Source organism: Pseudorasbora parva, chromosome 3 (assembly GCF_024679245.1).
Source record: "Pseudorasbora parva isolate DD20220531a chromosome 3, ASM2467924v1, whole genome shotgun sequence".
NCBI lineage: Eukaryota > Metazoa > Chordata > Actinopteri > Cypriniformes > Gobionidae > Pseudorasbora > Pseudorasbora parva.
In genome coordinates this window covers 55,797,372-55,822,203 of record NC_090174.1, presented here as the reverse complement: position 1 = coordinate 55,822,203, position 24,832 = coordinate 55,797,372, and the positions used below count along the sequence as shown (strand labels likewise).

General features: G+C 38.9%; 1 protein-coding gene across 2 annotated transcripts in view; it reads right to left on the bottom strand.

The window, feature by feature from the left end:
• sh2b3 (SH2B adaptor protein 3) overlaps positions 1-24,832 on the bottom strand; it is a 78,184-nt gene that overhangs the window by 27,269 nt on the left and 26,083 nt on the right. For both annotated transcript variants that reach the window (XM_067439550.1, XM_067439551.1), the window contains exon 2: positions 17,102-18,091. In XM_067439550.1, the coding sequence (XP_067295651.1) occupies positions 17,102-18,064 (963 nt within the window). In that variant the 5' untranslated portion in view covers positions 18,065-18,091. The remainder of the gene's footprint in view (positions 1-17,101; positions 18,092-24,832) is intronic.

The window sequence follows — 24,832 nt, the reverse complement described above, 5'->3', positions numbered from 1 at the left end:
ACACACACATGTTGGTCTATGTGGTTTACAGGGACTCTCCATAGGCGTAATGGTTTTTATACTGTACAAACCGTATTTTCTATCCCCTTACACTGCCCCTGCCCCTAAACCTACCCATCACAGGAAACATTCTGCATTTTTACTTTCTCAAAAAAACATCATTTAGTATGTTTTTAAGGCCATTTGAATTATGAGGACATTTGATATGTCCTCATAAACCACCTTTATAGTGTAATACCAGTGTAATACCCATGTAGTTATACAAATTTGTGTCCTCATAAACCACATAAACAGGCTCACACACACACACACACACACACACACACACACACACACACACACACACACACACACACACACACACACACACACTTAAAGGTGTGGTATGTTGGACAGACCTAGTGGTTGAAGTGGGTACTGGAGATGTTTGGTTCCCCCACCCCTCCTCCTCAGACTCAGCTCGCAAGGACACACAACAGGAGCGTGCACAACTGACAATGAAAGCTACACTGTAAGTTCATGAATTGATTTATCCGCATTTTAACTCTGACCCAGTTTGTTTGCTGGCTTCCATTGCAGCGATACACTTCGTTTTTCCCGCCAACTGGCAACCCGTGGTGTCGAAATACTACTAGGTAAACCGCCGGCAAAACAAAAACAGACATTCCGAGATGGAACGCACATTTCAAAGTAGAATAATTGGTTTATTGCATTGTTTTTATGATAAACAAGTAGGTAAATTTAGCATGTTTCCTAAATATCTACAAGCATATTATGGTATTTTGATGCTTTAGTAAATTGGAAAACTTACAGCACCTTTAAAAATATATGTATTTTAATTATGATATATACGTAAAGTATACACACTGTAAAAAATAAAAACGGAAAATGTACTGGAAATTTTCTGCCAGTAAATTATCCAGTAATTTTACGGAAATTTCCATTAACCCTTGAAACACAAACTAATCCAATGTGTAATTCAAAATATAGGTAAAAAAAAACCTGTAAAAAACCAATACGGAAAATTCCTTCATATTTATACATTTTATTGTGCCCTATGTGTTTTACTGACTTTTTTTTTTTTTACAATGGAATATATATAATGACAAACAAAATAAAATAAAACAATTTCTAAACATGTATGAACTATCCTATCTAAACATGCATATAAAAAGTAACATTTATTACTGATATATATATATATATATATATATATATATATATATATATATATATATATATATATATATATATATTTATATAGGGCCGAGACTTAAACGCGTTAATTAAGATTAATTACGCAAAAAATAAATAACAATTTTAACCACACTTATTTTTGCATCGCGGAACGTTTTTCAATGAATGAGTTTCGACGGACCGATTATACTGGAACACCAACTAGTGTTCACGAGTCACGCATAAGAGTCACGACGGTCACGACCTATGGTCACGACAACAACAAAACATAGTGAACATGAACGAAGAAGCTGATGAGATCGCTTTGCTTGGCCGTGTGGGGATATTTTGCTTTAAAAAATGAAAGGATGGAAGCATCGACAAGAGCATGGTTGTGTACAAGCTATACAACAAGGAATTAGCGTATCACCGCAGCACATCGAGCCTCAAATATCAGAAATATGCTTTTGCTACACTTAATGGCAAACATTGCACTGGCCTGCTGGACTGAAATAAATAAACAATATTTTGGTGTATGTATTCATATAAATTGTATTCATGTATTCATATTGTATTCGTATGTATTCATATTGTTTATAAATAAACAATATTTTGGCGTATGTATTCAGTCAATGGTATACTAAAAATCCATGTGAAAATATATATACTCACACACACTTAACTAAAGGATTATTAGAAACACCTGTTAAATTTCTCATTAATGCAATTATCTAAACAACCAATCACATGGCAGTTGGTTCATTCAATGCATTTAGGGGTGTGGTCCTGGTCAAGACAAACTCCTGAACTCCAAACTAAATGTCAGAGTGGGAAAGAAAGGTGATTTAAGCAATTTTGAGCGTGGCATGGTTGTTGGTGCCAGACGGGCCGGTCTGAGTATTTCACAATCTGCTCAGTTACTTTCAGGGATTTTCACACACAACCATTTCTAGGGATTACAAAGAATGGTGTGAAAAGGGAAAAACATCCAGTATGCGGCAGTCCTGTGGGTGAAAATGCCTTGTTGATGCTCGAGGTCAGAGGAGACTGATTCAAGCTGATAGAAGAGCAACTTTGACTGAAATAACCACTCGTTACGATCGAGGTATGCAGCAAAGCATTTGTGAAGCCACAACACCCACAACCTTGAGGCTGATGGGCTACAACAGCAGAAGACCCCACCGGGTACCACTCATCTCCACTACAAAAAGGAAGAAGAGGCTACAATTTACAGTTGAAGACTGGAAAAATGTTGCCTTGTCTGATGAGTCTCGATTTTGTAGTTGAGACATTCAGATGGTAGAGTCTGTGTTTCCACTGTGCAAGCTGGTGGTGGTGGTGTAATGGTGTGGGGGATGTATTCTTGGCACACTTTAAGCCCCTTAGTGCCAATTGGGCATCGTTTAAATGCCATAGCCTACCTGAGCATTGTTTCTGGTCCATCCTTTTATGACCGCCATGTACTCATCCTCTGATGGCTACTTCCAGAAGGATAATGCACCATGTCACAAAGCTCGAATCATTTCAAACTGGTTTCTTGAACATGACAATGAGTTCACTGTACTAAAATGGCCGCCACAGTCACCAGATCTCAACCCAATAGAGCATCTTTGGGATGTGGTGGAACGGGAGCTTGGTGCCCTCGATGTGCATTAGGGCTGTCACTTTTTATTCGATATTCGAATATGCATTCGAAGATGACGTGAATTTTCCGTAATCGAACTATAAATAAACTATCCGGTTTTTAAAGTGCCATGTAGCGCAATTTTTTACTGTCGGTGCATTTACATGGAGCACTGTAATCGGTTTAAAAATCCAATCTGAAGGAAAATGCTCCATATAAACACTTCAATCGTAATAAAAATGCCCAAACCGAATGAAATTGTAATCGTTTTGAGCTGGGTGGGATAAACCCTTTTCATGAATCGATCAAACGAAACATTTCACCATGTAAATGACCTGACCGGATTACTTTTGTGTGTGCGTCCTTATGTGACGTACACAGCGCAAGCCTTCACCACTGAAGAGCGCGCGTCGCACTCATGCACCAAGCATGTTGACAAGAGAGGAAGTACATTTTTCTGAGGGATAAACTTTTTATTTCATAAGAAGTTATGAAGATAATGTTGGCATAATGACACCGTCCCTAAACCTATGCAAGCAAACAATCAACTACTTCAACTGCGCCTGACATTTTAGAATTTATTTTTTCTGAGATGATTATTACACTTTACAACAAATAAATAGCTTTTATAAAACCGTACAAGTCCTGGTGGCCGTTGAGAGTTGCTATGGCATCCGTAAACACATTCCAGCTGCTGGAGAGGACGACGTCGACATCTGATGCGGTAGACAAACTGAAAGCTGTGATGATTGCATAGTGGCACTTCATATCGATTAAGTTGATAACCTGCTGTTTCAAACTTTAAATTAACAATTTATTTTTCAATACAGGCTGTGGCCTGAGTCCTGTTTATGACTGTCAGACTGTTAAGGCATTTGTGATTGAAATAGATAGATATTCGAATATATTCGAATGCATTGCTTGATATTTGATATCCGTTCGAATTAAGATTTTTTTCAAAAATGACAGCCCTAATGTGCATCCCACAAATCTCCATCAACTGCAAGATGCTATCCTATCAATATGGGCCAACATTTCTAAAGAATGCTTTCAGCACCTTGTTGAATCAATGCCACGTAGGATTAAGACAGTTGTGGAGGAGAAAGGGGGTCAAACATAGTATTAGTATGGTGTTCCTAATAATCATTTATGTGTATTTTATATATATATATATATATATATATATATATATATATATATATATATATATATATATATATATATATATATATATAAACTATATTATAATATAGTTAATAACTATAATAATTAATTATATATATAAATATACCAGCAGCCATATCACCCTGTAGCCCAAGACCCCCTACTGAAGCTAAGCAGGGCTGAGCCTGGTCAGTACCTGGATGGGAGACCAACTGGGAAAACTAGGTTGCTTCTGGAAGAGGTGTTCCAGACGGGGGCGCTCACCCTGTGGTCTGTGTGGGTCCTAACACCCCAGTATAGTGATGGGGACACTATACTGACAAAGAGCACCGTCTTTCGGATGAGAAGTTAAACCGAGGTCCCGAGACTCTGTGGTCGTTAAAAATCCCAGGATGTCCTTCGATAAAGAGTAGGGGTGTAACCCATAGACCGTAAAAAATATGGACGACTCGACATCATCTGTTTCCGCTTGCCAGATTTGCCAGGGCCGAGTCTGCGCAGTAGAGATTTCGGGACCGGAGTTGCGCAGTAGAGAGCAGGAAGTAGAGGAGGAAGTACAGTCGCGATATCAAAAGCCCGCCCACACGCTCGCAGATGCAGAACAATTAATTATGTTGGTGTGAAATAAACAGTTATGGAAATGTAGAAATTAAAGCTAAAGCTCCAATCTGCTCCCAAAAAATCAGAAAAAAGTCTGTTAGTGCCTCAGTGACAACTTCACTCAGAGAAGATGTCGATCTCAGCTGTCAATCATGACGTCAGAAAAGCGCTATATAAATGTTACAAATTATATATATATATATATATATATATATATATATATATATATATATATATATATATATATATATATATATATATATATATATATAATTTTTTATTTTTGTCTATAATTAATAAACTATTACATCAATGCCATTCAGTTGTGGTTACAGATTATCAGCATGTTAAATTTTCTTTTTCAACTAAGTTTCCCCCTTTTACAACACACACACATTTGTACACACGTGCATGCTGCTGTGTTAAAAACTGATCCTTTCCTAAGTGAGAATGGTTTGCTCATGGTTTTCACTGGCTTTATTTTTTTTACATTCCTTTCATTTATTTACCTCCCTCTCCCTCCCTGCACGCTGCTAAAATAGAGTGTCAATCACTCTGACCTTTACTGCTGCTCTCGAAAGCCCCACCACAGCAGTACTGAGAAAATACACATGAAAGAAAGACACAGAGATAGAGAGAGGGAGAAGCAAAAAAAAAGAGCAGGTTTCCTGTGTCAGTCAAAACCTCCCGATGATGGACAAATATCTTACTTTTCTGTAAAAAGGGATGTTTTCTATAGTCTGAAACAGCTAGAAAACCAATTGTCAAAATTCGTTAAGATGCTGCTTGTGCTTGTTGTATTTAATACACTGGGGGGGGGGGGGGGGTGTATTATAAATACATCAAGCAAAAGAGGTCATTTTTTTCTCTCTCCTTTCAGTTCAATCTTGATCACAGCTTCAGCAGTATATCTGCAACTATAGATTCAAAAACATCCGCTCGCCTGCAAAAATGTTGAGAAACTGCACCAGCCCTTAAATTACAGAAAGACATTTATTGGCCTAATCACCATAAATACACATGCAATTTGGCTCGCTGGAAAGTGTGAGTACAATGACACAACACAACACAATACTCATACACTAGTGATAAAGCACACACACAGCTACTCATATTCAACTTCATATTCACACAGGTCGAGCATCCTGTTTACTGACTAAAGGTGAACCACAGCACCTACACACATGAGAGAGAGAGAGAGAGAGAGAGAGAGAGAGAGAGAGAGAGAGAGAGAGAGAGAGAGAGAGAGAGAGAGAGAGAGAGAGAGAGAGAGAGAGAGAGAGAGAGAGAGAGAGATATTGAGGGGGAGCTAGCGGTGCTTTCCATGGGTAGCTTTGTAAGGTCAGGTATACCAGCTCAGCGGTAGCAGATTTTAAAATAAAGAGCTGCAACAATGCCCACACACACTCGCAATATTATAGAATCTTATAATCCACTCACACCCATTCTGCACTGCTAGAGACTCAATGCACAAGAGAAACTAAAACGTACCCATTTGGGTTAGGCTCCAATCATGATGCTCTTAAAATTTTCACTATGCTAAAAATTTGGATGACTATACATTTATATATGCACTATATTGCCAAAGATTTTGGCCCACCCTTTTGCAGCTATAACAGCTTCAACCCTTCTGGGAAGGCTTTCCACAAGGTTTAGGAGTGCGTTTATGGAATTTTTTGACCATTCTTCTAGAAGTGCATTTGTGAGGTCAGGCACTCGAGAAGGCCTGGCTCACAGTCTGTCTTTATGGACCGACACTTTGTGCACTGGTGTGCAGTCATGTTGGAACAGGAAGGGGCGACTCCAAACTGTTCCCACAAAGTTGGGAGCATGAAATTGTCCAAAATGTCTTGGTATGCTGAAGCATTAAGAGTTCCTTTCACTGGAACTAAGGGGCCAAGCCTAAACCTTGAAAAACAACCCCACACCATAATCTCCCATCCACCAAACTTTACACTTGGCATAATGCAGTCAGACAAGCAACGTTCTCCTGGCAACCTCCAAACCCAGACTCGTCCATCAGAATGCCAGACAGAGAAGTGTGATTAATCATTCCAGAGCAGTGTTGGGTAAGTTACTGTAAAAAAGTAATGAATTGCTAGTTACATATTCAATAGTGTAATTAGATTACTGTACATATTACTCTCTCCTAAAAGTATTTAATTACTTATTACTAAATACTTTCTAAATCCTAATCAACCTCTACCAGTTATGTGATTCAAGGATACACATGAAATGGCTCTTTTAATATAAAACTACATAAATTATTCTTATTAACTGACCCAAGTACTAAAAATGTAAGAAGGATACATAAAACATGCATTTTAAAGTTACTTTAAATTCTGATGTTAATTCCATTATTGTCTTATATACATATGATTGTTCTACAGTCTATAAACAGTATTTACATCAGAAGTAACTATAATTAAATTACAGAAAAGATAAGAGTAATCCCTTTCTTTACTAAGGAATTAAATTACAGTAACTAATTACTTAGTAACTAGTCACACCCAACACTGCTCCAGAGAACACGTCTCCACTGCTCTTTACACCATGCATGCTTTACACTACTGCCTCCGACGCTTTGCATTGTTTATTCACTTGGCAAATTATTTTGCGGCTCCCCTGGCAATAGGTCACGGACACCACTTTGAAAACCCATGGTCTATACTGCAAACATGATGATGAGAATGTGCAAATCAATGCAGATCACTGTACTGCAATTTGTACGACAATGTATCAGATACCCCAACCGCAGTATACAGTATATTCAAATTATGCTGCAGTATATACTGCGAAAATGACTTGAACTTATTGCAATAATTGACTGTATTATCTACAATGCACCCAATCAGTTTACACTGATATGATGCGACAAAACTGGAGTGTCATGTTACCACCGCTTGAAACAGCTGTTAGCTAAGAGAAAAACACACTGCACAACACTTCACTGGATTCACACAAACACGCTGCTAGCAAACACCTTTGATATACAAATTAAAGAGCTGTGGCATGCTTTCCACATGAACACACACACAGAGAAACTACGATCTGAAACTTGCTGCTCGTGTCAAGGGACCAAACTGAAAACAAAAGCCTGTCTCTGCATCGAATATGGATATGCTCATCCTAATGGATGAGTGTAATGCAGAGATGACAGAGGAGGCCCTTTACACCTGGCATCATCATGCATTCTGTGTTCGGATAGTATCTGGATCATTTTTTTAGTCAGAGTTAAAAAGGCCAGGTGTAAAGAGGGCCGTGTGAAGTTATTGGTGAAATCGGAAAAACATCACACACTAGGGGTATGATTTTTTTTTTTTACAATTCGAATCTGCAGGAAGCAAATTACAGTGTCTGGATGGGTTTTATGCCACTAATACGTACGTCTACGGCACCAAGTTTTTTTTAATTCTACTTATTTCATAAATTGGTTCAAAAGTGTTTTCGAAACTACGTTAGACTTGATTTCTGATGGGATCAATATTGGATGACAAGTTGACATACTGAAACGATGTACAGTCATAATTTATTTTTTGTATATCAAATTAAGATAATACAGAGGCTATTCATATGTGCTATTCATGGTGGATGGCAGAGTTTTGTGATCGGGAACGCACTGCTCACGTGGTCCGTAACATGATTGTATGCTGTAAATAAAATGTCATATGCTTAGTATGATAAGAATAAATGCTGCCGTAAATAACGGACCAATTCAAATGTTTACGTGCTTTTTTTTATTTGTTTGAGCGGTGATGAAATATATTGCTCTTGTAAATACTTTTTTGCATTTTAAAGAAATACAAGTCTAGAAATGCATCCAAATAACAGCAAAGCACAACCGTACGGTTCTCTGCAGTTGTCAAAAATGATTATAAACAGTGAATTTTGAAGTTATATATTCTTGAAAACTCAGAGATGTGGATTCGGACAGCTATTACATCACCACACGACCTTGGTGTTTTTCAAAAGCAGTAGGTAACTCGGCTGGGGATTTTTATGCGGGTGATGAGAGATGGATGGCAATAAAATCACTGACTAGCTCGGCCCATGTAAATAACGGCAATACCTTCCGACCCCACGACAAACAATTACCGTCCGACTAGGGCTTCAGCCAACTCACCACTAACTTCACCACTAACAGAGAGAGAGACTCTCACCACTAACTTCTGGATATTCGGCAGCGGTGCCACAACGGAATGAATGGTTTCGCTCGCATCTTTCTAAACATATTAATTTAAAGGGGGGGTGAAATGCTGTTTCATGCATACTGATCTTTTTACACTGTTAAAGACTTGGATTCCCATACTAAACATGGACAAAGTTTCAAAAGTTAAGGTGGACGTTTGATGGGAGTATTTCTTTGTCAAAAATACTACTTCCGGTTAGTCATAAGTTTCGGCAAGTTTTTTGCGATCATGCGTCCCCTTTGACGTTAATGTGGGCGGAATTTCCTTGTATGGGCCTTACGGACAATTCTACCGGAAGAGCGTGAGAGAGAGAGAGGGAGAGAGCGAAAGCAACAGGCTACGCCCATCAAAGCGCTGGCTTGTAGGCTGCTGCACAGGTGATGTGCACAATTACAATGTCACCAAAAAAGTGCGTTTTTGGTTGCCAGACCAAGACAGTCCTGCACAGATTCCCCCAAACCCCGCGGTAAGGCAACAGTGGATGTAATTTGCTTTTCCGGATCAGCAACTGAGTTGCGCGAATGTTTATATCTGTTCGCTGCATTTCGGTGCCGACTGTTTCATAAACAAGGCCCAGCTCGACACCGGATTTTCCCGATCGCCTAATGCTGAATGATGGAGCAGTCCCAACGATAAAGGTCCCAACGTTAGAACCGCAGGCGGTGAGTGAGACTGCTTCAAATGTCTGTGTTTTTGCCTATGCTCATCGAGTAGCCCAAACATGATCACGTATAGTTAATTGATCAATGGAGCATGCGATGTGTAGTGCGTGTACATTTGTTTAGCTGGCCACTATATGTGTAACTTTATGTTTGTGTATTGTAAAAGCACTCCAAACAACAATACACAAAGAGTGGGGAAATATGTTGAACTAAATAAGCACGCTTCTTCATTCAAATGCGCTACTATTCCGTGTCTTTCTATGTAAACACTAACTTAGCCTGCCGTGCAAAACCAGTCCGCTTACTAACGTTACAATTGTCTACACAAACCACGCGTAAACACACACACACACGTGCACAACTGCACTTCCCACATGTACACCTTCAAAGACAAAAATACGACGATATAATTCAAGTATAAATATGTAAATAACACAAGCCGCTAAGCATATTATATAGTTAGTGTATAACTTGTACCACATAGAGACGTCCTGCTCTAGTCGTTTTTGCTGCTGCTCCTGTTCAACTGCAGCCTCTGGGTCTGATTCCGGATCATAGATGTATGGCTGTATCTGATTAAAAGCCATATTTTTATTTTGAATAAAGTTTTTTTCCCGCTGTTAGGGATGACACAGCTTTACGACGCACTCGACTCAACACAACAGCGGCGCGCACACGTCATTCTTTAGCTCCGCTCACACGACACGCCCCCACCCGCTCGGCTTTTTTCGGAAAGACTCGGAACAGCGCATCTTTCTTATATAATTATAAAAAATAAATAAAGACTTTTCGGAGATATTCAGGATGCAATGCTACTCTATAGGTACTCAAGATTGACATGACACTGACTGAAACTGAGTGTTTCACCCCCCCTTTAAGGTACATTTAGAACTGATTAAATTATAAATGATCGCGATTAAAATTTTTAATTGATTGACAGCCCTAGTTTTACTATGTAGTTACGACCAATTTTAGTAAAAAGACCTAAAGAAATTCACCCCAAACTCGTTGTGTATTTCTCACACGGCACAGCTGTTGTGAATATTCACACTGGGGGCCTTTAAAAGTGGTTGGGTCCAAAAAAATAAGCATTCAATGATGGATAACACAGGTGTACTGGTGAATTACAGGCGACACTGCAACGTTAGTTACACTGTCAATATTTTGAGCAGGGGCTGTTTCACACCCACATGGCCGTGTTTGTCCTCAGAGCACACAACTCTCAGAGGTATTGGGTGAATGCGTTTTACACAAAAACACACAACCACCCAAAGATGAGGAACTGTCATATGCAAAGCACACAATGGATCTTGTATCAGTCCTGATGCTGGAGATATGGAGGCTTTGGAAAGTCTGTCCCCGTGTGAATCAGTCATGTTGACAGATTTGCTTTACTACTAATGATTGAAGAACATCAGTAAACAAATGAAGCAGAGAGAGCAAACCTATCAAAACAAACTAGTCAGTTCATGGAAACCATGAGGTGTAAAAACTAAATTATTAAATAGGCCAAACACTGTGCTCAGATATCCAAAAATAATATAGAAATCAGATTTTCAAAATCCTCAAATTAAAAATAAATTAAAAATATATATATAAAGAAAAGGGAATTCATTTAATGAAATAATTAATTAATTAATTAATTAAAAACAAAATAAATACATGGATACATTACAAATGTCTGTCCTTAAAAAAAATGTTGTTTAATGTTAAACATTATTTCAGGCTATTTGTAATTTAATGTTCCCAAAATTAGCTGAACTTGTTATCATTAATCTACACTGATTTTATTAGTAATATTTTTTGTTTTTCATAACTGTATGGAACAGTGGTTCTCAGCTGATATTGAATTCAAACTGAAAGTTTTATTCATGTAAATAACAAATTAGTCAGGCATGAAACTCATTGTCATGAGGCATGAACTGTGCAGGCCCAAAAATATTCAAACTGATTATCAAGACCAGTTGAGAAACGCTGAAACTGAAAAAGAACGTATGTGACAAACAGTTTCAAATAATGCATTTCTAAATGACAAAAGAGCATTTTAAAACAATACGCTTAATAAATCTCAAATTATCATGCCAATTATAAAAAAAATGGACAAATAGATAATTATTACTTGCACTTTGAAAATTAAATCAAACTGAAACTTTGAAATCAAAAATGCTGTTGTCATCATGTGAACCAGTGCACGGTCTGCAACTTTGTGTGTGTGTGTGCTTCCTTGAAAACGCATCAGTGTGTATTTCTGCTGTGTGCATCTCTGTGTGTGATATAATTCTTGGTTTTAAATTTTCAAGTGTTATGCTTTCGGAGAAACAGAGACATGTCTGATTTTCGCTATGACTGATGACTGTGGCCTACTTATCAATCTGCAGATTCTCATATTGATAAACCCGGGTACGAGGTCAGAGCTGCTGGATCACGTTAAGAAACTAAACTTCGAGTCAGGCTGGGTTTCGGTCAAGTTCCACACAGTTTCTTTAAAAAACAAATGAAAAGCAAACGACACACGTGAATAGAGCCCAACAGAAAAAACCACATCCATCTTCTCTACAGAAAACTGCATTTGTTACTTTTTTTGCTTCAAATACAAGTTTGCAAATGTTGCAAATCATCTCAAAGCTGGTTGGTTTGCTTTATTTATCTGAATTTATTTTTCTGAAATCCCAATGGAGAAAATAAAAGGAGGAAAATACTTCCAGAACCAAGGCCGCTGAAAAAAAAATGCCTATCATGATTTCACTTTACAAAAGACCCTAATAAATGCAAGCATTAAACATAATAAACATTAACAACTATTTTACAGCTCTGAAAAATATTAAGAAACCACATGACACTGATTTCTCAATGTTAAGTGGTCTCTTTAATTTTTTTCAGAGCTGTATATATTTAATGCAATTAGGTTTTGTGCAAATCTATGCAGACTGTTTTTACATTGAATATTGTGTTGATGATCTTATTCTGCTGTTAGAGGCTTGCTAAGGAGTTAAAACGACTCTAGATGTAGTTGTGTGAGCATCTGCATGTGCATAAGGTCACCGAGAAGCTCTAACACACTCCAGATGGGAGGATGCGGTTTTCTAGAATTAGAAATATTTTCCACAGCACTGGATGCAATTGCTGTAGAGCAAATAATACTAGAAAAACAAGACACGGTTAAACCTCCAACAAATAAAATAACACAATCTGAACTCTAACTTCATTATAGCATATCTTCTTTCTCGCAAGCTCACACACCAACAAGACACATCAGAAGTTTTCAACACACAACACAAACACCAGGACATATCCAATCCATACTCCATCGGCTCAAAAGCATTGCACACTGCTGGCTATCCTGGCGTTCATATATAAGAGTCTGTGTATGCCGTCTTTTCCGATTTAAGGTTTCTAAGCACAGCTCGACCAAACTTGTTTAGACTACATCAGCAATTAAAGGTCTGTGGTCTCCAGCCCTAGAAGCCCTGTTTAATGAATACTATCATTTAAGGCCAAAAACAGATGTTTCTCAAACCTTCCAAACAACATCACACACACACAAACAAGCAAGAAAGCTTCCAGTTTTGCCACACACACACACACACACACACACACACACACACACACACACACACACACACACACACACACACACACACACACACACACACACACACACACACACACACACACACACACACACACACACACACACACACACACACACACACACGTCAAATCTGGGGGTAATAATGGAACAACAGTTTAAAAAGTGAGCTTTCACTATTACTTGCAAAAGGATCTGGGTTAAAATCATGGGATCATGGGTTAAAAATAAAAGATTTTGGTTATAAGAGACAATTATACAACTTAATCAAAACCCAACGTTTTCTGGTAAAAGAATTTAACAAATAATTTTGACAAGCCAAGATGTCAGTCTCTCAGTAACATGTAATTTATGTCACAAAATCAACTTTCCATAAAATAAGTATAAGGAACTATGTAAAAACAAACATTGACATAACGCACTCATGGGCATCTATCATGTTTTTTTTTTTAAAGTGCACAATACATAGCATTATTTCCGAGAAGCAGCGGTCCAGTGAGTTCACACATTACTTGGAAAACCCACACTAACAGATATTTTGACTACATCAGCTTTCCGTAAAGAGGGAGAAAATGGCGGAAAATCTATACGCAAGACTATACGCAATACATAACGCACGCGAGTATAAATCGCAATTATCAGGGAACTGAGTGAAATACTCAAAAATAATTAATGCCAATACAAAAGAAAAAAAATTGCCTGGTTAGTGAACATCGTTCAACATGTTGTATGTTGACAGACATTTTTCCATTTTCCATTTGGATGGATGGATGGATGGATGGATATAGATCCAACATTTATTTAATTAGCAGTTTTAGTGTGATATGATTTTAAAATGTTGTGCAGTTAAAGGGTTAGTTCACCCAAAAATGAAATTGATGTCATTAATGTCTCACCCTAATGTTGTTCATCTTCAGAACACAGTTTAAGATATTTTATATTTTAGTCCCAGAGCATGCAGTCTATGCACACTATACTGTCCATGTCCAGAAAGCTAATAAAAACATCATCAAAGTAGTCCATATGAGACATCAGTTAGTTAATTAGAATCTCTTGAAGCATCGAAAATACATTTTGGTCCAAAAACAACAAAAAATAAGATTTTATCTTGTTTTTTATCTTGTTAGTGTGCATAGATTGCATATGCTCTGGGCCTTAAATATAAAATATCTTAAACTGTGTTCTGAAGATGAACGGAGGTCTTACGGGTGTGGAACGACATTAGGGTGAGTCATTAATGACATCAATTTCATTTTTGGGTGAACTAACCCTTTAAGATGAATTGCTTAAAAACCTTGTCTAAAAAACAAGTACCTGAAAAAGTGACGATGAGCCCTGGATCCACAAGTAAACATATTGAAACTCTAGCACTTTGTCTATGTTCTATCTAGTCATTTTTGAATTGATAATAATACAACACTTCTGTGAAATCTGAAAGCAGATAATCAAACAAATGGATCTGCTGTGCACAGGCTCGCTTTAAAGTTAGGACTTCCCTGAAACAAAGTTTCTCACGCAAAGAAATTATCAGCTACCCAGCAGCTTCCTCTCTTAGCATAGCTGCCATCACTGCTGCTATTGTAGGGAGCACACCAAACATAGACCGTACAATTACAGAATCAAGGCATGGACTAGTATGCACTCTATATGCAGCCTCGAGTCTCACACGTCAATGGTCATAAGCTGTGTATAATACTGTGAAATAAAGTATGATGCATGCTCAGAAAAAGAATTGACATATCTCTCTCTTTAAAATTATGCATCTAATAAAATGTCCAAAAAAAGGACCAATGAACGTGTTGCTAATTTGAAGCTAAAATGTGTGTGCATGCTTCTGACATTTATTGGAGTGTATAAACTTTAAGTGTTTGAACTTTCTTGGTCTACGTTGACGTTCCCTTATATAGACATTCAGAGCAAGTCCTCACATCTCTGCCAAGATTCCTCAGCAGCCAATCGGTGTCTTGATATAGCCGTGCCGTAACCCCTCAAGTGAGCAGACGTCATTTGCTGCCTGAATGAACTAACAAAACTGCCAATTAGGCCATCATGCTGAGTACCAGGAGAAATGGAGCGAGGCGGAGAGAAATGCAGACAAAACAGTAATTGTGTTCTCATTAGTGTCATTACATACAATTATCAGTCATACCCCATTTTTAAACTGGCAGTTTGTCTTGCATGTGGGTGGATAATTAGGTTAAATGAGTGTTACCATGAACATATCACTTACTAGATGAATCACGCCTATCATTGGTTTTGATTTAAAAAAACAAAACAAAAAATTCCCTATAGCTCTTAAATCTCATTTCGCGATTAGAAAAATGTAAGGCCTCAAGATCATTCGCATCATGTTTGGCAATAAATTCAATTGGTTCTCACGTTTCATTGACATCAAATGCAAAACATCCTGAAGCTGCATATTTGCATATAGGTGAATAAAACATACACAGCCGCTCTTAAAGGAAGTGTATGTACGATTGTGGCCTGGCACTGCAATCACTACCCCCTCTCCCCCTCCCCCTAACTCGAGGTTGCCGGATTGGCTGCAGGATCCAGCAGAGCATTTGTAGCTGCAGCTGTGGTAACTAGAGCAGATCTGGCAACCCTGATGCAGAAACACTACTGACTTTGTGATTGGTAGATCGGTGGAGGGCGGAGCTTTAGGCCACAACACAACATGTGAACATCAGCTGAGGGCTGCAACAACACCTTTTAAAAGACAATATCCTGGCCGGACTACTGTTGACAGTGATAGAAGTATTTGAAATCAACATGATTTCTTATTGTCTAGTGACATATCAGGGCCATTTTATGATTCATTGAAATACATTTCTTACATACACTTCCTTTAACTTTCAATCACATTTTGATATATTTAAACAGACACTTGGTTCTCATGTGTCTTGACGTAAAACCTGGTGCAACACATCTTGATGTGCCATTTTGTAAATAAAATTGGCATTTTCATTTACTAAATCATCTCTAAAATCCCATTTACAATTGCGTATATTTAAATTATGCATCAAGACAAGTCACACCAGATTTCATGGCAAAATTTACCAATGCTTTTGGTTCTTAGTGTGCTTTTTCATGCAACACATGCCATATTTATACATTTTTAATATTTATATATTTTAATTTCATATACGTGAATGAAATTTAAGTTTTATTAACTAAAACTTGACTTAGCTCTTAAATCTCATTAACGTTTGCATACATTTAAAATAATGTTTCAAGGTAAGTCACATCAGACTTCACTACTAAATTACGTTTGCAAATGGTTCTTGCAAGATTTTTGTCTGGCTATCACCAGACCGGGCTCAATTTAAGATTGAACATTGGTCTGGGGAGTCTGGTCTGTATTTTCTACTGCACAAGAGGTGTGATCAACGAGCATTATTCAAATGACTCTGTATTGGATAGTCCTTCAACCAATCAGACCCCAAGAGGTGTGATCAACGAGCATTATTCAAATGACTCTGTATTGGATAGTCCTTCAACCAATCAGACCCCAAGAGGTGTGATCAACGAGCATAATTCAAATGACTCTGTACACAATTGGATAGTCCTTCAACCAATCAGACCACAAGAGGCGTGATCAACAGGCATCAATCCATCGCTTCTCTATCCGTCATTGTATTAAACCAGCCAATAGCGCACCAGGTGGATAAGCCAGTCTGTGTTTGGTTCCCGCAAGAGTGTAACAGAAGCAGTAGAAATGAATGTACAGGATTCAAGACTCAGTTGCTGGGCAAAATCCCTGGGTTTACCCAATCTAGCAAGATTTGTCATTGGCATTAAACTTCGTATAAAACATTCAGACGCGTGTGCCATAATTGACGCTGCATGAATGCAAATATGAAAGGAGATTCTGCTAAACAACGCATTCAGATTTTGGAAAAATGGAAAAAAATCATTATTTTTGAGTAACATTCTGTAAAGGCAAGAACATGATCTATAAATATATGAATGAAATGTACCTGTATTTCTGATGCTGATTTAATCTAAAAGAACCGACCAATATATCAAGTTACAGTAAGCCAGAAACAACTACAAACTCTGAAAGATACAAAAATGCATTAGGTTTCCGCCTTACCTTGGGTGGGTCATAGAGCTCTAGCTGGTACCTCTCGCTAGACGTGCGGTCATTGGTCCTCCTGACCTGCAGGCGGCAGCGCAGCCAATGTGGTGGTGTGTCTGAGATAGTGTCATCCACCTCCAAGTACCGCAGCTGCCCCTCTTTACAAACACTTCCTGCCTCTTGTCTCCGTCTCACAGTTCGCAATGGATTCCAACGTTCCCACAGCGCAACCTTCTTTGAGGTGCGATGGGCGGTTACCTGCACAGTCTGAGCTGGGGTTTGAGAGGTGCATTCAACAGTCGCAGATGGACCGCCCACCTGGAGTGTATCGTCCCTTGGGCAACCACTCGAAGATTCGTCTAGTTGCGGAGCTTTCTTAAAGAGTTGGCATACGCTTTCTCGAATGCGTCTGACGGAAATGTGGGTTACCTCACTACGGGAAGGGAAGGGAAACGCAGGGGGCGTGTATCGTTCTGACGCGGTCCTCCGCTCCGGGAGTTCATCTTCCTGGCTATGTGGCCGCGTTCTGCGTGTAGTGTCTGTAGGAGAGCAGCGCTGCAACTGCTCCTGTTCCCTAGGGATGCTGTCGGCATCTGGTTTGGGTGCAAACACGGCAACTAGCGGAGCCACTCCCGGCCGCACGGTATCCCGGTAATCCAGCACCCCTGAGAAGGAAGTGATGCGTAAGCGGCTAGTCATGGGTAGTAGAGGTGGGGGTGGCGGTGGTCGCAGGACGGGTTCGGCATCTTTAGCCACCTCACAGCTGAAATGGTGCTGGAACAGGGTGCTGAACTGCTTAGAGAAATTTTCCGGCGGGACCACATCCTGTACCGGCCGCTCTCTGATGAAGCGCCGGTAGTGCTGGGCAAGCTCTCGGGCCGTGGTGCTGGCATGCAACTCACAGAACTCCCTCCATCCACAAGGAGGCGCTACGGATGGTGCAGTGCTTGTGGTCTGCTGGACAGTGTTACCATTCATTGCAGTAACCAGCACAGCAGGAAATCACTATAAAAAAAACAAAACAGATGAACAACGTCACAAAATTGCATCCATGCACAATAAAGTCTATTCTACGCTGTGATATCTAAAGGGTATAGTGAATGGCTGGATTCGCAATAGAGCACCACTTCAAGTTGCTTTTTTAAAATGCTTACTGCTCACTGAAAAAATATCAAGTAGGGCTGGGCGATATCTAAAAAAAAAAGTTATATCTCAATATTGTCAATATTTTTACGATATTCGATATACATCTCGATATGTTTGCAATTGCTTTTATATTTATATCTATATTAAAAACAACACAAACTATTTAGATAGAACCAAATCAAATCATTTGTATCGCGATTAGAACGCGATTTGCAATATTTTGAAAATTAAATAATATTGAGGAGTCTTTGGAAAATTGTGTCTCACAAACTTTATTCCTTTATAAATATAGATTATTTTAGATGTGTTCGAACATTTTCAGACTTGAGCATAGTTACGCTAGTTATTTATTTTCAATTTTTACATGATTACCAGATCTAGTGTGAGGAAATAAGCACAGAAAGGCCAGATCCAGAGGTGCTGTGTGTGTGTGTGTGTGTGTGTGTGTGTGTGTGTTAGCACATGATCACATTACCCATCCTCATCAAAGTAGCCGCTGTAATGTTAATCCACATCTGGTAGCAGAGTGTTGTTGTTGAAAGTATTGTCTTCGTTATTTTAATTAATAGATAATAACAAATTAGATTTCAGAGATATTTTGACCACTCAAATAGAAATGTCCCCGGTTTCCATTTCATAAATCTGGTCACCATTAGTGAACAGTTTATCTCTTTGTTTACGCTGCTCATATACTGACTTAGCAATCTCTGTACCGAAACTGTTCATATGAATCAAACTTTCTATGAACGCTAACAAAGTGTATCAGTTTAGCTCATCACTTCTGAACTCTGCTGGTACAATACAGATTCTTCACTTTTACTCACTCATTCAGCTCTCCAGTACAGGAAGCGAGTGACTAATATCGCTCATGCTAATTTATAATGCGCCACGGGTCAAACACAGAAATATCTGAGGCCATATTTGATGTTAAAAGGAAGACAGAGGAAGTTGAAAGCGTCAGCTTCTGATACCATTCACTGACGTGCCCGCGGTTCTCGATGCGGGATTTGCTTTTGAATGTGCGCAGTCCCTCCACACGTGGTGCAAACCACCTTCAGAATCAGATCACAGTCGCCATTTGCAGCCGGGGAATTTTTTTTTTTGAGGCTAAAAAAAAATCTGCACACGAGTGCTGCGCTGCACCAGACGCGTTGCGACACAACTGGAGCCAATCTCCCCATTCTCGTTCCCCACATCCTCATTCATGAGCGCACAGCCCTCTCGGACGCCTGTGAACGTTTAACTCTGCGTGAGAAGTAAACGCGGCTGCTCTTTTTCAGAGGGCTGTTCTTAAAGTTCTGTTGGAAGCCCTGAAGCATGACAAACTGAAGGTTTAGTTCATGAAGAAAGCGACAGATCAGAAAAACCACAACACTCGCATAGTGAAGGAGAAAAAAGAGAGAAGGGGGCCATTCTATAGACGGCACCATGCGCTCTGCTCTTTATTGGGTGACAGGAAGCATTAACCTACACAGAGGAACACCCATCACACATATAGCTGTTTTCTTTGGTGTGCAAATTTCTTTCTGACAAGACGAGCGAAGCTGGTCACAAACGTCTAAGATGTGTTGCTGGTTTGGTGTTTTGCACACAAAGCTTCCTAACTTGCTAAAAGAAATTATAGTTTACTCAAACATGCCAATTCTGATATCACAGACAAAGTTTTAAATGACAGTACAACTTAATTAAATTTTACATAGCAAAAAAAAAACCATCCACAATAGCCTTTATACGACTTTACAAAAGGAAAGGCAGAAAAAAATAGAGAGAGATTGATTAAGTTGGTCGGAAGTGAGAATTGTATTAAGATATTACACGACAAAAACTAAAAACAGTCGACAATGTTGTCCAAACGATCCCCGTTTGCACGGATCTATGTTAAAATTACTAAAAAGGCTGCATTATGCACATGCCAGGCCAGTAGTTGGCGACGTTGCACATATTGCATTGCATATATATGCATAACCACGACTTCACCTTTATCACAGATACGCGCTTTTGTTGTTTGCATGCAGACCATCATTTGCCATTGTTGTGTAAATGAATGGCCAAAATGCATAAAAAGTTTTCCATTTTCAGTTGAAAGCAGTGTCGTGTAAACATACCCTTAGAAACAATCACACAGCAGCATTAACTACTTGTATGTAATTTAGTTCACCCAAAAATGAAATGTCTTTCATTAATGACTCACCCCAATACCGTTCCACACACGTAAGACCTCCGTTCATCTTCAGAACAGAGTTTAAGATATTTCAGATTTAGTCCGAGGCCTTTCTGTCCTTTGAATGTAAGTGTATGCCCACTTGCTGTCCACGTCCAGAAGGTAATGAAAACATCATCAAAGTAGACTATATGTGACATCAGTTGGTTAGTTAGACTATTTTGAAGCGTCGACAATACATTATGGTCAAAAAATAACAAAAAATATGACTTTATTCAGCATTTTCTTCTCTTTCCGCGTTTGTTTTCAAACCTCAAATAAAGATTCAAACGGTCGCGAATCAGCAGATTGATTCGTATCGCCAATGTCACGCGATTTCAGCAGTTTGCCAGTTTGACACGTGATCTGAATCTTGAATCATGACCGTTTGATTCTTTATTTGAGGAACACGCAAGACAAGACAATGCTGAATAAAGTCGTATTTTTTGTTATTTTTGGACCATAATGTATTGTCGACGCTTCAAAAGCGTCTAACTAACCAACTGATGTCACATATGGACTACTTTGATGATGTTTTCATTACCTTCTGGACGTGGACAGCAAGTGGGCATACACTTACATTCAAAGGACAGAAAGGCCTCGGACTAAATCTGAAATATCTTAAACTCTGTTCTGAAGATGAACGGAGGTCTTACGTGTGTGGAACGGCATTGGGGTGAGTCATTAATGAAAGACATTTCATTTTTTGGTGAACTAACCCTTTAAGGCCAATGTAATATAACACAAAGTATATATATTTAATAATAATAATAATAATAATAATAATAATAGTAATAATAATAATAATAATAATAATAATTCTTTGCTAGATTTACAATGCTAATAACTGGGGACACGGGTCATCACAGTCTATAAAAAGGGTCCATTGGATATTTTTGATGAAAAAAATTAAGCCCAAATTATTTTATCTATAAAATACAAAGCTAATTTCCACTGAACTAAATATTTTACAAATGAAAATTAGTTCGCTTGGTTATTATCCGGATGTATTTGGAACTTTATGGATCCAAACCAAAAGACAAGATTATTCAGAGCGATGCATTTCTGCATTTAAAAAAGCCAGACGCGGGGCAGTGTAATGGTAAAACCTTTTTCTTAACAGGATTTATGATGCCAAAATCCTGCATATACCCTCTTGTCCCTTTGGTTTTCTTTCATCATAAAAAAATGCCAGTGTTTTATATTAATGCCATCATAAGAACATGTCAAGTCATACTGGTTTGGAAAGTCATGCAATAATGTTCATTTTAGGGTGAACCATTTCTCCAACCAGCCAGACTTTCTTGGTCAACCAGCATCAGACTAGCACATACCAGCTTGTAAAGTCATAGATGTGAGTGCACATATCGTGTTTACGCCACGGCCCGTGCTGTTGTTCAGCGCACATGCTGTGTGACGTAGTCCCGCCCCCTGCGCTGGGCCCCGGGTGTTCGTTCTATCAGTGATCATCCGGCCCACTCATGACTCAGCAACCTCCAAACAAACTAACATCACTTCCTCTCAGGCCATCTCTCTCTCCCCATCATTCTCCCCTTCCTCATCCTTCACATGCATGCATGTTACATTCCCGTTCTTGTAATACCTCCCTCGTGCTCTCTTTTCATCCTAGCTTCCCAATTTCTCCATTTTTAAACCTCCACATAACCAAACAGCAACTTCATTGTTTTTTCACTTTACCCATTTCCTGTTTCACACCATAAGCTTATTCATTTTCCTTTCTTGTATTTTCCCCTCTCCATGTGCTTTGCAGCTTGTAACTAGGGTTGAGTCACGATTTTCGAATATTCGATTAGTTGATTTAATTATAGAATATCGAATAGGTTGTGCGATTATCGTCCTGTATTTACCTGTAACTTATACAGGTCCTTCTCAAAAAATTAGCACACTGTGATCAAGTTCATTATTTTCCATAATGTAATGATAAAAATTTATGAACATTTATGAAAAAAACTTTCATATATTTTAGATTCATTGCACACCAACTGAAATATTTCAAGTCTTTTATTGTTTTAATACTGATGATTTTGGCATACAGCTTATGAGCACCCAATCTAAAAAAATTAGCATATCATGAAAAGGTTCTCTAAACGAGCTATTAACCTAATCATCAGAATCAACGAATTAACTCTAAACACCTGCAGCAGATTCCTGAGGCTTTTAAAAACTCAAAACCGCAATCAAGGGTAAGACTGCCGACCTGACTGCTGTCCAGAAGGCCATCATTGACACCCTTAAGCAAGAGGGTAAGACACAGAATGAAATTTCTGATTGAATAGGCTGTTCCCAGAGTGCTGTATCAAGGCACCTCAGTGGGAAGTCTGTGGGAAGGAAAAAGTGTGGCAAAAAACGCTGCACAACGAGAAGAGGTGACTGGACCCTGAGGAAGATTGTGGAGAAGGACCGATTCCAGAGCTTGGGGGACCTGCGGAAGCAGTGGACTGAGTCTGGAGTAGAAACATCCAGAGCCACCGTGCACAGGCGTGTGCAGGAAATGGGCTACAGGTGCCGCATTCCCCAGGTCAAGCCACTTTTGGGCTACAGAGAAGCAGCACTGGACATTTCTGCAAAGTACTTTTTTCGTATGAAAGCAAATTTTGCATGTCATTCGGAAATCAGAGTCTGGAGGAAGACTGGGGAGAAGGAAATGCCAAAATGCCTGAAGTCCAGTGTCAAGTACCCACAGTCAGTGATGGTCTGGGGTGCCATGTCAGCTGCTGGTGTTGGTCCACTGTGTTTTATCAAGGGCAGGGTCAATGCAGCTCACTATCAGGAGATTTTGGAGCACTTCATGCTTCCATCTGCTGAAAAGCTTTATGGAGATGAAGATTTGGTTTTTCAGCATGACCTAGCACCTGCTCACAGTGCCAAAACCACTGGTAAATGGTTTACTGACCATGATATTACTGTGCTCAATTGGCCTGCCAACTCTCCTGACCTGAACCCCATAGAGAATCTGTGGGATATTGTGAAGAGAAAGTTGAGAGACACAAGACCCAACACTCTGGATGAGCTTAAGGCCGCTATCGAAGCATCCTGGGCCTCCATAACACCTCAGCAGTGCCACAGGCTGATCGCCTCCATGCCACGCCGCATTGAAGCAGTCATTTCTGCAAAAGGATTCCCCACCAAGTATTGAGTGCATAACTGAACATAATTATGTGAAGGTTGACTTTTTTATATTAAAAACACTTTTCTTTTATTGGTCAGATGAAATGTGCTAATTTTTTGAGGTTTTCATGAGCTATATGCCAAAATCATCAGTATTAAAACAATAAAAGACCTGAGATATTTCAGTTGGTGTGCAAAGAATCTAAAATATATGAAAGTTTAATTTTTATCATTACATTATGGAAAATAATAAACTTTATCACAATATGCTAATTTTTTTTAGAAGGACCTGTATTACCAGTATATGGTTTCAGTGCTGATGTGGTGGCGACATGTTCATTTTAGGCTTCTCCTTTTTATATTTTCGACATTATTTAGTTAAAAGAAACGATGAGATGCACATGATGCGCTGGTGGAAACAACACAAGACCACATGACTTTCGAGATGGGCTCGCGCCGTGTTCAGGGTCTGTGCCAACAGCAGCAGCGCGTTCCTTCAGCGCAGCTCAAGAGTTATTAGGCTATGGTCTTTTTACACCTGCTCACTTCATTGGTTTTCTCTGATCAGATATCTATAGGATTGCAAAAAGATCAGGAGTAAAATGCCTTTCTAAATTCTTTCGAGACGGATTAATATTCGACCTCTAATACAAATCAATTATATCGCGTGTGTGAGCTGATGATGAATTAAATGCAGCTCTGTTGCTTTCGTTGACGTGAACTTTGTTAAATGTGCATATAGCGCGGGAATTTAAGGTAAGGCATCCTGCATGTTTTTTGTAATATTTTAATTTTTTTTTATTTGTAGATTGTATAGGCCGTTTCGTTTGCGCGTTGCGAGCAGAGCCCATGCCTCAACATGTCAAAACGCCTTTTACTGGTGGTGATAGTAATTTAAGTGTTTTATAGGCCTATCTATTGACTATCTATTTATCTATTGCATCTTATGAGGGAAATTACAAGACAAGTCAAGTGTTGCGTTGAGAGACTAAATTGATCAAACATGTAGGTAACTCTTTGTCTGCCGCGGGCCGCTTGCTCAGCTCTTTAAAAATCAAACAAAAAATGCTCTGAACATTTTTCTAAATTAATTTAAGAAGAAACTAAACAAATTATAACTACTTTATTATTAAAAACAAAACTGACCTATTTTAGTGGCTGTAACAGTGTGAATTATCGGATGGGAGGATAAAAAAAAAAAACAAAAAAAAAAAACGTGAACACTGGCTATTTCTCGGTCGTATCTGAGGTAAATCCTCAACAACACTATC